At 42.9% G+C, this 13,451-nt stretch overlaps 1 protein-coding gene across 2 annotated transcripts in view; it reads right to left on the bottom strand.

The window, feature by feature from the left end:
* Positions 1-13,262, bottom strand: part of MTUS1 (microtubule associated scaffold protein 1) — a 110,835-nt gene extending 97,573 nt beyond the window's left edge. Inside the window, exon 1 of one of the 2 annotated variants that reach the window (XM_040334589.1) lies at positions 12,436-13,262. In XM_040334589.1, coding sequence (XP_040190523.1) covers positions 12,436-12,556 — 121 coding nt within the window. In that variant the 5' untranslated portion in view covers positions 12,557-13,262. The remainder of the gene's footprint in view (positions 1-12,435) is intronic. The other variant, XM_040334590.1, reaches the window with a different exon arrangement.
* Positions 13,263-13,451: the final 189 nt, after the last annotated feature.

Genomic DNA, 13,451 nt, shown 5'->3' with positions numbered 1-13,451 from the left:
ACTTTGTATTTTCCCGTTATTTCCCTCTTGCGAGGAAGAATTTCATTTTGTAAATTGTTATGTCTAAATGAAGCCCAATGTAAATACATAATACTGAGGATTTCACAGTCATGACGACCTAGAGACTTAGGGCCAGATTCTCGTATAATGGCCTAAAGTTGCGGCGGCGTAACATATCTCATTTACGTTACGTCGCCGCAAGTTTTACGGGCAAGTGCTTGATTCACAAAGCACTTGCCTGTAAAGTTGCGGCAGGGTAACATAAATCCCCCGGCGCAAGCCCGCGTAATTCAAATGATCCGGGTAGGGGCCGTGGATAATTAGGCGCGTTCCCGCGCCGAACGTACTGCGCATGCGCCGCCCCTAAAATTTCCCGGCGTCGGCGACACCTAGCGGCGAAAAAAGAAATTGCATTCAAGATCCGACAGCGTAAAAGCCTTACGCCTGTCGGATCTAATGGTTAGCTATGCGTAACTGATTCTATGAATCAGGCGCATAGATACGACGGCGTATCAGGCGATACGCCGGCGTATCTCTTTTGAGAATCTGGCCCCTAAATTCAGTGTTGTATTTAAAGCAGCCACCCTAAACGATCATTTCAGGAAAAACAATCGACCCTTCTCAGTGCAGAGACTTCCTTTCCAAGATCGTTTATTTCATTCATAGCTCATAATGCACACAATACAGTCGTTGGATAAAATGACCATACTATGTATAATTAATATATCATTCATAAACTGATTGAAAACATATATCTCCTAAACCTTTATGGTTTAGGAGATATTCCCCTCGCAATGAGCCGCTGACTGCAGCGGCGCATGCACATCAGGGATTCTCAGCTGAAAGCCCGGCAGATGCCAGACCTTGCCGAAAAGAAGTCTGCTGTGCGCATGAGCGGAAGAGTCAACATCGTGGTTTCAGCCATTCAGCGCTGGAGGCTCGATAACCCGGAAGACACGCCGAGAAAAAAATGTCATCTCCCTCGGCGTGGACCGGCAGAGTTACCGACGCCACGTTCCAAGGCAAGTCTTTCATAATGAGCTAGGATGCAGTGCATACTAGCTCATTATGCCTTTTGCCTTACAGGTGGCACCACATTTTTTTTTTAATATTTTGACTATACAACTGCTTTAACCCAGAGGGCTAAATAAACAAAAACAAAAAAACAAAAAAAAACTTAAGGGCTCAGAGGGGCTGCTGTGCTAACCATCCAATGTTAGTACAGTGATCTCCCCCACTGAGCTATTGTGATCTGCAACTCCAGCTCCCCAGTACTGGTCAGTGCTCTCAGCCAATTGGCAGACCTTTTTTTGGTCATGCCCCTTCGACAGAAACCAGCCAAGTGGCCTGCTTCTGTTGGACGATCTCCCGTACACACTTGCCGAATGTCGGCCGGTTTCTATTAAACTGTCGATGCCCCACCACATTTGTTCCTTTACTGTGTCAAAAGAAAACTGCTTTCAGTGGCCTGCGATTACTGCCATATCCTAGTAGAGACCAATTTTTTTTCCCTACTAGTGCCCACTCCCCCTCATCATATCAAAGCGAAGGTCCCTTTCACACTGCTGCAACTCCAAATTTGCGTCATTTTTCAGCTGCGAATATGACGCGATTTTAGGGGATGCCTGTGTAAACATGAGGTCTTTGGACCTCAACTCGCATCAAAGTCGGACCAAAAGTAGTACAGGGAATACTTTGAAGTCGGTGAAACTTAAAGACGCACAAATATGAATGGTTATCATAGGGAATGTTGGGCGTCCAAAGTTGCACAAGTTTGAAAAAGGCCTTAGTCAGCCTGAATTGGCGACAACATTTTGCTCGAATGTAAACCGTAAAACAAAACGTTTTTTTTTTTTTATTTATGTAAATTTCTGCTCCAACAATGGACACTTTAATATGCTTTTACTTAGCAAGAGCAGACTAAGTGAGAAAAAGTAAAAGTGATTGCTACATTCTACAACATTATAGGGAACAAAGCAATGTTGGCGATTACAAGGACAGCATAAAGAAATTGTTCTATTGTTTTCTGACATCTATTTATTCCCCTCCATTATAAATACAAGCTTCCTGTCTGTATATGACCACAGAGACCCAGTCTTCCTGACTTATTGTTCAATCATGTTACAGCTATGTGTATTCAGAGTCTAGATTTGAGTCACATCCCATGAGGCTCTGTTCCCACTCATGTGCCAAAAAACCAATCGTGTTTAAAGGGTCTGCTTCAGGAAACCTTCACATTACAACAGAATGATCAATTTGGGGAAATGTGTCAATATAAATGATCCCTTTCCAAGTTAAAAGACCCTAAAATGACAAGGTCCTTACCAAGCTCAGACCGCACTAAAATGTCTGTTACAGCGGGCCTGGGATCCAAAAGTAACCATTTGCCAGGTTATCAAACATCTGGAAAGGTTTATCGTTCCCAAGTAGCGCACTTGCAATTTGACGGTTTCTTCTACAAAACAGAGCACTCATTTTCTGATATGAGGGAGCCTGGGCACTCCGATGTCTACACACTTATAGCTGTATACAGTATATGCTGTACGGGAGAGGCACTGCTGTATACAGTATATGCTGCACGGGGGAGGCACTGCTGTATACAGTATATGCTGTACGGGAGAGGCACTGCTGTATACAGTATATGCTGTACGGGAGAGGCACTGCTGTATACAGTATATATGCTGCACGGGAGAGGCACTGCTGTATACAGTATATGCTGTACGGGAGAGGCACTGCTGTATACAGTATATGCTGTACGGGAGAGGCACTGCTGTATACAGTATATGCTGTACGGGAGAGGCACTGCTGTATACAGTATATGCTGTACGGGAGAGGCACTGCCGTATACAGTATATGCTGTACGGGAGAGGCACTGCTGTATACAGTATATGCTGTACGGGAGAGGCACTGCTGTATACAGTATATGCTGTACGGGAGAGGCACTGCTGTATACAGTATATGCTGTACGGGAGAGGCACTGCTGTATACAGTATATATGCTGCACGGGAGAGGCACTGCTGTATACAGTATATGCTGTACGGGAGAGGCACTGCTGTATACAGTATATGCTGTACGGGAGAGGCACTGCTGTATACAGTATATGCTGTACGGGAGAGGCACTGCTGTATACAGTATATGCTGTACGGGAGAGGCACTGCTGTATACAGTATATGCTGTACGGGAGAGGCACTGCTGTATACAGTATATGCTGTACGGGAGAGGCACTGCTGTATACAGTATATGCTGTACGGGAGAGGCACTGCTGTATACAGTATATGCTGTACGAGAGAGGCACTGCTGTATACAGTATATGCTGTACGGGAGAGGCACTGCTGTATACAGTATATGCTGTACGGGAGAGGCACTGCTGTATACAGTATATGCTGTACGGGAGAGGCACTGCTGTATACAGTATATGCTGTATGGGAGAGGCACTGCTGGTCTCATGAGATTTGGTTCTGTCACTTCCATGGTTTTTGCTGGAGAGGATTCTGCACTGAATGCAGCTAGTACTGTATATCGCCAATTCTATTAAACTTGTCTCCCACTCCTGCTGTATCTGAAAACATAATTCCCCACCATATCAGACCACCAGTCTTAAGGTGTGCATCTCCGACATTCTACCAAGATGAACGCTGATCAATAGAGAAAGTGCAGAACAAGGGGAATCGTCAGTAGAATGTCGCAGGTAATACTGGTGACAAGTCTTGTATGCTCGGCATGCCTTTTGGACAAAGTGTGTGTGTGTTTTATATATATATATATATATATATATAAATATATATATATAAATATATATAAAAAACACACACACACACACACAATATATATATATATATATATATATATATATATATATATATATATATATATATATATATATATATATATATATATATATATATATATATATATATATATATATATATATATATATATATATCACAGTATTAAATTTGACTTTTTCAATTAAAATCATGAATTTAAATTATTATAAATGTGTCGCCCGATATTGGCACCTTTAGCACAAAATAAACCTATCCCTTCACACTTGTCCAGTACGCTTCCATTGTGTTAAAAATCTTGCTTGCTTCATTTTTGGTCAGTGAAACACACACACACACACACACCTCCCTATTTAAATGCATTGAAAATGCAGCAAGAAAGCATCAATAACACAGCCGTGTTAAGTTTTTGAGTCACATGACCTATCTTTTCAAAGGCACAGTGAATCTGTGGCAAAAAGCACATGCGTTTTCAGAGGCATTATCAACACCCTTTTCTCTTTTTGGCAAATTGCCAAAAACTCAATTATGGGCTGATATGTTTCGGCGGCCGAAACTTTGGTGCATCTCTACTGCAGTGCAATTCAATCCAATCCCAATGGCACCCTGATGCACCTTGCCAACACCTGTGCATCGCACAGCACATCGTACGGTGATGCTGTCCTCTGTGTTGTGGTACGCTGCATTAGAAAAAAAAATAAAATTTTTTTGTTGGGCAGCTATTTCAAATGAATGGGCTGCCTTAAAGCGGAACTCCAACCAAAAGGGGAATTTTTTGCTTTAAGCACCCCCCCCACCAAATATGCAATTTTTGGGGGGGGACAAGCACCTAGTTTTTACAGGTACCTGCTCCCACTTCCACTTGAGCAGAAGTGCTTTGCCCCTCCCTCCTTGCAATCATAACAAGTCCCACAAGATTGCCCGACCTATGGGGAGGCGCTGAGCAACTTGCGCATGCACAGCCGCAAGCAGTCACAGTAGGATGCCCACACTTGTAATGCCAGCACCAGGGAGAGAAAGAAGCAAGGCTTCGGGCAGCTGCATCGTTGGACCATGTGACAGGTAAGTGGGTGTTTATTAAAAGTCAGCAGCTACACTTTTTGTACCTGCTGACTTAATAAAACACATAAAATTGTGGCACTCCGCTTTACCAGAATGTGCACCGATAACACACTGCAATAGTGTGAATCCTGCCCAAATCAACAGCCTGCCCTAATTCAATGTGTGTTAACACAACTTTCCAAGATAATCAGTGTGAATATGCCATCTGTCAATTAAAAGAACAAATTAATGAGAAGAAAAATACTATGCCACAATGATCGCTTTTTTGCTAGTCTCCAGATGTAAAGAAGGTTGCTAAAGTATGAAAATTTTCGAACGACAGAATAAAATTCGGATGTAATGTATTGTATTGTATTGTATTTTTGGACAATACTGTACTGATTAAATTGCACAAGAAATTTTTTTGTGTCTGTCCCTTTTGGACGAAAGCCGTGTACCAACGATCAGATTATTGCACGATCAATTTGAAAGCGTTTTTTTTTGTACAATTTTCTGATTGTGTGTATGGACCTTAAAGGGGTTGTAAACCCTCTGAGTTTTTCACCTTAAAGCATTCAACGCAATAAGGCGAAAACCTTTTGTCCTGCAGCACCCCCCAGACCCCTCTTTCTTACCTTAGCCCGATCATTCCAGCGACGGGGATGAGCCCAGCAGCTTCAGCCGCTGTCTCACATCCTCATTGGATAAATTGATAGCAGTAGGAGCCATTGGCTCCCACCAATCTAATACAGTCACACGGGAGGCAAGTATAACATGTTTGGTATTTTACGAAAACAAACAGATTACCAAAGCAGTTGTGCACCTACATGGTTGTGAGGAAAATAAGCTCCATTGTATTGATACGCCCTTCTATCAGGCATTCATTATACATTAGGGAAGAGTTTCCCACCACATGAAAACACCTAAATGAACAGAATGATCAGACCATGTCATCACATGCTGGTAGCCGGACCAGCCTTGCAAGATCACATGCACAACTTTATAAACGTTAAGTGGAATCTTTTGCTTTGTTTGTTAGATGCATATATTGCATAGAAGAGAATAAAAGCAGGCATCCCAACTTGAAAAAAAGAATTTCTTTGGCAGTGGACAGTGTCAGTCATTTATTTGTACGCATATTTTTTTTTTTTTTTACAATTTCACAATGCTATTTGGGGGGAGGAGGTTATGGCAGCGGAAGTGTTGGCAGGACAGGGGGAGTGGTGTCAGTTTACTTTTACACTTTAATTTTTTAGAATTTGTTCTCTACCCTTCGAGACAGAGAAAGGACTGAGGACACAGATTCCCCAGTCCCTTTCTCAGCACTGAAGATGAATGAACAGGTGACAGGCTGTTTATTTTTAAACTGAGCAGAGTAAAACTTTTTTTGGGGAGAGGGCATGTGATCAGCACCGAGCGATCAGCACTGTCCAGACAGAGGGTCAGGGGTCATGCAGCCACATAGGACATTTAGAGGTGAATGAAAACTCCTCCTACAAGCTTTAACCAGTGCTTGGCTGAACACTGATAGAAGTCATAAGACTGCTACATACGGCTGATGAGGAAAGGTTTTTAGCAAATTATAGTTACTGAAATAATTGCAATCTCATGTTCTGTGTACCGCAGGAGAGCAGATATACTGAATGCAGGGTCCTGGGTTTACTAACACTTTAAAGCGCCCAGAAGGTGAAGCTCCACTTGTTTGCTTCCCCTCCGCTGTTAAATTTGGCACCTTCCGGTGGGAGGTCCCTCAGTGGTTTGGCCCCCGTTTTCATTACCGCCCCCTCTCACCACCGGGCCATTCACAAAAGTGCATGCGCAGTAGGGAACTGGCTGTGAAGCCACAAGAAGCCACACGACACCACTGTCATTTCTCTTACAAGGAATGACGGCAGTAGCAACCGAGAGCCAAATAAAAAGTTGTCTGGAGTACCGACATTGCAGATTCCTGGACAGTGTCCCAATATTATCAGTAACTGAGCAGGACCGTGGATCTCTGTGATCCATGTCCTGTCAGGGAGAGGAGACTGATGCTCTGTCCCTTGTACATAGGGACACAGATCTGTCACCTCCCCCAGTCAGCCCCATCCCCCCACAGTTAGAAACACTATGCAGGGTACACATTTAACCCCTTCCTCACCCCCTAGTGTTAACCCCTTCCCTGCCAGTCACATTTATACAGTAATCAGTGCATATTTATAGCTGTATAAATGTGAATGGTCCCAAAAATGTATCAAAAGTGTCCGCCATAATGTCGCAGTCCCATTAAAAAAAAAGAAAAATCATAATTATGTCCCCTATTTGTAGGCACTATAAAACTTTTGCACAAACCAGTCACTATATGCTTTTTTTACCAAAAATATGTAGAATACGTATCAGCCTAAACTGAGAAAAAAAAAAGTTTTAAAAAAAAAGTGGGATATTTATTATAGCAAAAACTAAGTGTTTTTTTAAAAATGTTTGCTCTTTTTTTGTTTATAGCGCAAAAAATATTTTGTTTGGGAGCCACGTCGCACGACCGCGCAATTTTCAGTTAAAGCGACGCAGTGCCGGAAGCTGAAATTTCGCCTGGGCAGGAAGGGGGTATATGTGCCCAGTAAGCAAGTGGTTAAAGACTCCCTAGAGGTTGAAAAACACCCACCATGTTTGGTTACTGGCTACTCACCTAAGAGTGGCCATACACATTCTGATATTTAGAAGCAGATTTCCAGCGTTGAATACTTAGATTGTGTATGATGAACTGCAGGCAATCACAATTTTATTTTTTGTAGAACTCACAAATCTAGGAAAATCTGATTAATGGACAGACCTTTTTCTTCATTGCATATGCCCATCTGTGAGAATGCATGGTGCAGTGTCCATGATGTACAATTCGAGTAATCACTAAAAGATCTCATTATCATTCCACCCCAAAGACCTGCCAATGCATGGCCAATTCAAGAATTAAAGCACCATTAAAGGCTGTGTGGTTCATTCAGGAAAGATCAGACCCAAATGGTTGGGTTTCTGTACAAGAACTACAAGGTCAAGCATACATCAAGAACTATGCTCGGCTTTTTCAGCCTGGCCCCATTTTGCCGCAATCTCATTGTACTTCAACTCTAAGCTCAGCTGTCAGAATGATTTGAACAGTACAACAGGTCATGCCGCTTTGGGTTTATATACGATTGCCATTTGACAAAAAGCAGAAAGTTCTCCGATGTACAATTTCACGGGCACCTTAAAGCTCTATTAAGCAATGACTGGTATTTGGAGGGGCGATTGCTGCCCTCGCCATCTTCTAATACATTATCTCACTTATTAATGTTAAAAGGTGAGCTGCATCAATCCATACATTTTAGTCTGGGTGTACAATGTGAAAACCTTTTACCCTCAAACAGTATAATTAGGTGGGGAGGAGTTGATGGAGCAATTATGAGCCGATTGAGGTGCAGCTTGTGACTCGCCTAATAACCTTCTCTAGGAGCCATCACCAGCACCGTGTGAAAGTCCTCCTTGGGCTGCCATCAGTAGGACCAGCACCGTGTGAAAGTCCTCCATGGGCTGCCATCAGCAGGACCAGCATTTCACAGAATGGCTCCTTCCTGAACGAGGATCAGCAGCCCTGGGAAATGGCACAAGACGCCTCGCTGCCAGAACCCAATTCAGATTCTATTCCGATCATAGCAATCCATGCAGACACACAAATACCTGTCACTTCTTCAGCATAGATTTGTATGTGCATCAGGACTGTTCCTGCAGATGCTTGCTCTAATGATAAACCAAGATTAATAATAGTCCTGGTAAAATAATGCCATAAAATCGCAAAATTCAACACCTTGCTTAAACGCTCACTAAAGTCCCACTTTTTAAGACTGAGCAGGCAGGCTTTTTTATTGCAGAACAGACATGGAATGTCTTCTACAATAAAAGAAACCCATCTGCCTGTTCTCAGTCTTCATTGGAATATACACAGAGCTGCGCAAGCACAGTTCAGTTTATATTATGACAGCGACTGTGCGCCGGATTGATTGTACTACTGCGCATGCACAAGTGTGACATCATCCTGCACCGGCAACAGCTGCAGCCCAGGTAGCAGGAAGACGTGTACTGGCCAGGGACACAGGACCATTGAAGGAAAGTATCATGGAGCTGAGCTCAGCTTGAGGCTGCAGTCACACCTGAGTGCATCATTTTCAGGCAGAAAATTGCGCAATTTTGTACAGGTCAAAAGGTCACCCATGTAAAAAAGCAGAAAACGCCTGTAATCTGCCCAAAAAAAAAAAAAAAGAAGCTCCTGTACTTTGAGCGACGTGCGTTTTGATCCAGGTGACAGAACGCTCAGATGTGAACAGGGGCCATTAAAATTAATGGGATTTGTCTTATTGGGCGTGTTTTTTAGAGCTGAGGCTTACGCCTAGGTGTGAACAGAGCCTAAGGGCTGATTCACACCAACAGCACAAAATACAGTGACTATTGGTGGGCACTTTAAGGCTCCATACACACTAGTGTTTATTAAGCTAAAAAAAAAAATTTACTGGATAAAAAGGCTGGTAATAGCTTTTTGTAGCAGTGTTTTAGAAGCATTAGCAATTTGTTGGCATATGTGTAGTAAAAAGAGGGGGGTGGGCGAGACCAAAAAACGTTCCTTGTAACCACAAAAAAAAAAAATCTTCTCCAAGACGCTGAAGATCGAAAAAAATAGCTTAAGAAACGCTAGTGTGCATGGAGTCTGAAGATGCAGTGCTTCGCTAAAGCACACCACCTCTTTTTTTTGTAACTTTATTGAAATGTCACAAAATGACATTTCATTCATTCTGTTGCACTGCAGTGTGCTGCAACATACCATGCAAAAATACAGCATGCCCAACAGCGTGTTGGCATGAACCGAACAGAGGATTTAAGGTAGATTGCCATAACTGTTTGGCAGCTTTGCCCAAAGCAGTCCTATCATAGCCCAATGCATAGGGTGTGAATTGGCCCTTATGTGTTAAAGCAGATAAATACCCCAACTCAACATTAGCGCTGGTTCATGCCAGAGCAGTTTTAAAATTATGCTACTTCAGCGCTATTTCAAAGCTGCCGATCAGGGCAATTTCATGTGCAGCTTGCATATCTATGCGACTTCATTTACACAAAATGCAAGTTGCACATGAAATTGCTCGGAAATAGTGCCTTATCCAAAGTTACGGCGATTCGAACAGTTCCATTGCTGCAAATTGGGTGCGACATTTCAAGCGACTTTGAATTGACAAGTCGCACTGGTGTGAACCGAGGCTTAGTCTGCAATATAGCTATGAAATTTGTTTTTAAACACTTTTTTTTAAATGTCTTTTTGCATCTTATTTCTGCCGATTTCATGTTGCTGCCACTTTTTGCCTACTACATGTCCTCCAGCAATAGCTGCATTGCATTTATTAGATTGAGTTTCCATATGACAACAGAGGACCATGCCTCTACAGTGTTGGGGTCGGCATGGCCACTTGTAGTTTCCACTGGAAGCTAGTGTAACAGGGTGACAACACATGAGAATAGTTGGATGAAGGGGATAGAATGTTGTCACCCTATAACAGGAAATGCCCAAACTAAAATACCTGGCGTTTTAATAATTTCTTCAAAGAGGAACTGCAGTCTGCTCACATAAATTTATACTAAAACACATCTTCCCCATTCTGAAGCTTCCCTCCAAACACTTTGCATATTATTTCATATATACTGTGATTCTGTACTTGCCAAATATAATGCAGAAATCTCCCTCTACCAAGTCTGGCTGCAACCATTTTAACTGGGCAGCTGAAGCTGCTGCCTGTTCACTTCCTGGATTTGAAGAGGCACACCTCCAGCTCTGTAGCTCTCATTGGCTCTTATGACTCATCCCCCCTTCCTTTACTGGCAAACTCTCACGAGTGAGAGAGCTGTACACGATGTCATAAGCCTAGGCTTATTACCAGATAAAGGAGGTGTATAAGGTATTCACTGGCAAAAAAAAAAGTTGAAACAAGAGCAGAAGATTCGATAGATGGCTCTTCATTGGCGATTGATAGCAGCACGTGCTGGGGGGCGAGTGATACACTTGGCGGCTATGCCCGCCACTGTATCACATGGGAGCGTGCCTGCAAGCTAACCCCTTTGGGAGAGCGCTTCCCAGAAGGGGGTTAGCTCTAATGGGGAGGAGCCCCATTCCCAGAAGGGGGTTAGCTCTAATGGGGAGGAGCCGAGACAGCCGCCGTGGGACCCCAGAAGACAAGGATCGGGGCCACTCTGTGCAAAACAAACTGCACAGTGGAAGTATGGTATGGCGTGTTTTTTTTTTTTAAATTAACCCTTACAACCCCTTTAATTGCATTTGTAGTGATTGGGTTCATGGACACATTATAAGTCACGCCAACTTTTATGGCAGAACGGAAGCAAAGCATAAAGCGGATCTCAAATTAACCGCCATCACCCGCCTACGCTAGCCTGAACACATATATAGTTTAAAGAGTAACTCATAGCAACCCATTACAACTGATCGTTCACTAAGCCCAGATCAATTTGTTGTGACTGGTAACCACAAACTATTCTTGTACTGCCTTATAAGATTGTCATCTAGTGCTACAACCTTCAGCATGATATTGTACTGCAGACACAAAGTGGCAGCCAATAGCACTGGGGCAAAAAAAGCAATTCAAGGCGGTGTGTGCTTTTTATATCCTTTTACATCTTTCCAGCTGATATTTAGCAGTCACCTAGGAAACAGAAAGATCTGTGACAATTCTACACAGATCTAGAAACCGGAGGAGCAATTAAATGTGGAGATGTGCAAGGGTGAAATGCTGCATGGAGGAGGATGGAGGTGAGATAAATAAGTCCTCCATTAAACCCAGCAGAAACACTGAGCTGCTCATACAAGACATTAACCAGTTCCCAGAATGGAAGAATCGCACCGGAGATCCATAATCACGGATCTTTTATGATCGATAACCATTTCTTCCCCCTTTATGCATCAAATTAGACTAGCTGATTTCCTTGTGGCACATGCTAAAAATAACCAATGTCATCACAAAAGCAATCACTACATGACAGATCCACAAATCTACAACCACATGGAGGAGTTCTGCAGCACTGAATCTGATCGGGTTACCGAGTATCAAATCTGTGTGTTTACATCAACCATCTCACCATAGAAAATCCCACACTACATGTCAGGTCTATTTTACTACATTTGAAAAGGTTCCAATGTGCATACAAAAAAAAAAAAATTGTATATATTCCTCTCACCAAAGAGGAAAAATGACAAAGACAATACTATGTATAATAAAAACGTAAAAACAATATGCATGGGGGAAAAAAAAATGCACCAAAAGGAAAAACAACACTATGCATAATAGAAACGTAAAAAAACAAATAAACATTAAAAGAAAAAAAATACACACACACACACACACACACACACACATATATATTAAATGACTATTAAGAAAATAAATGGGATTCCACGCTAAATACACACCTACATACCATAAGCCTTTATTTATATAGACACAAGTTCTAAATAAGCGTCTCGGCTATCGGCTTAGGCAGTAAACAAGATGTCCCCAGCTATTAGTAGCACATACACCGCAGCGCCAGACCTGCAGCTAGCACTAACCTGAGTGGAATACAACGCTGCTTTTTCGGTAGCCAGTAGGCAGACGCAGGTTTCGGAGCAGCCCGCTCGCAGTCAGCCGGACGCGCATATTGGATAAGGAAAATTTGGGAGACCATAACATTTCTTCAGAGGAAGTGGAGGGAAATCCAGCAAGAAACTGCCTCCATGTACTGCCACACTATATTTTTAGCTCACCACCAATGATCCAGAGCCAAGCAGAAGGAAGGCAGGGAAAAAAAAAAAAAAAAAAAAGAAGAAGCAAATTGAAAAAGCCAGTTCATTCCATCACCCAGACTTGCCAGGCACACACATAACCCATCCAAGAAATCAGAAATCCACTATGCAAATCTGTCCGGCACTACTCCCCCAACCAGATGTTGCAGAAACAAAGCGTGCCCTTAGAATGAGCCCTCCTCCCAGAGCCTGTGAAGACAGGCAGCCGCTGAATTACATCACACCATGTCCATGCATAACAATCTATTATGCAGCCTGTTTAACCCTTCTCGCTGTCAGCTATACACTGTTCAGGCAGGATTATAGAGCAACACTGGCACACGCAGACTGGTTCCTGTGCGCTGACATTAATCCTAGGGGAGATAGCTGTACAAGGATAGAAAAGGATGCTGCACCAAGACAATGGTACTAAGGAAACAAGTGCTCAGGGCTTGAGAGGCAGCTACAGACAGGCGAAGAAGAAAAAAAACGCCAGTCTCATCACAGTTCTGAGGTGTTCTGTCAAGTGATTAAAAAAGGGAGAAAAAGGTGGGAGGTGGTGATGAAAGAGCCGCACGACACCAATCGCTGCCTCCTCCAGACAGGCACGGTGACAATGACTCCAGAAATCCCGCAGGCTGCCTTAATTTTTTATTCCTGGGAGCAGAATAGGAGGAATCCAAAACAAAATGGTGGCAGCTGTCCCTCGAGACTGTCCCCGCTTATATATGCATGATTATGGGGGGAGAAAACACTCAAAGCAAAATGGACACAATGGGGATTCTTCAGTCTATAGAGAAGAA

This window comes from Rana temporaria, chromosome 1, assembly GCF_905171775.1.
Source record: "Rana temporaria chromosome 1, aRanTem1.1, whole genome shotgun sequence".
NCBI lineage: Eukaryota > Metazoa > Chordata > Amphibia > Anura > Ranidae > Rana > Rana temporaria.
This window is presented reverse-complemented; position numbering and strand designations above follow the sequence as displayed.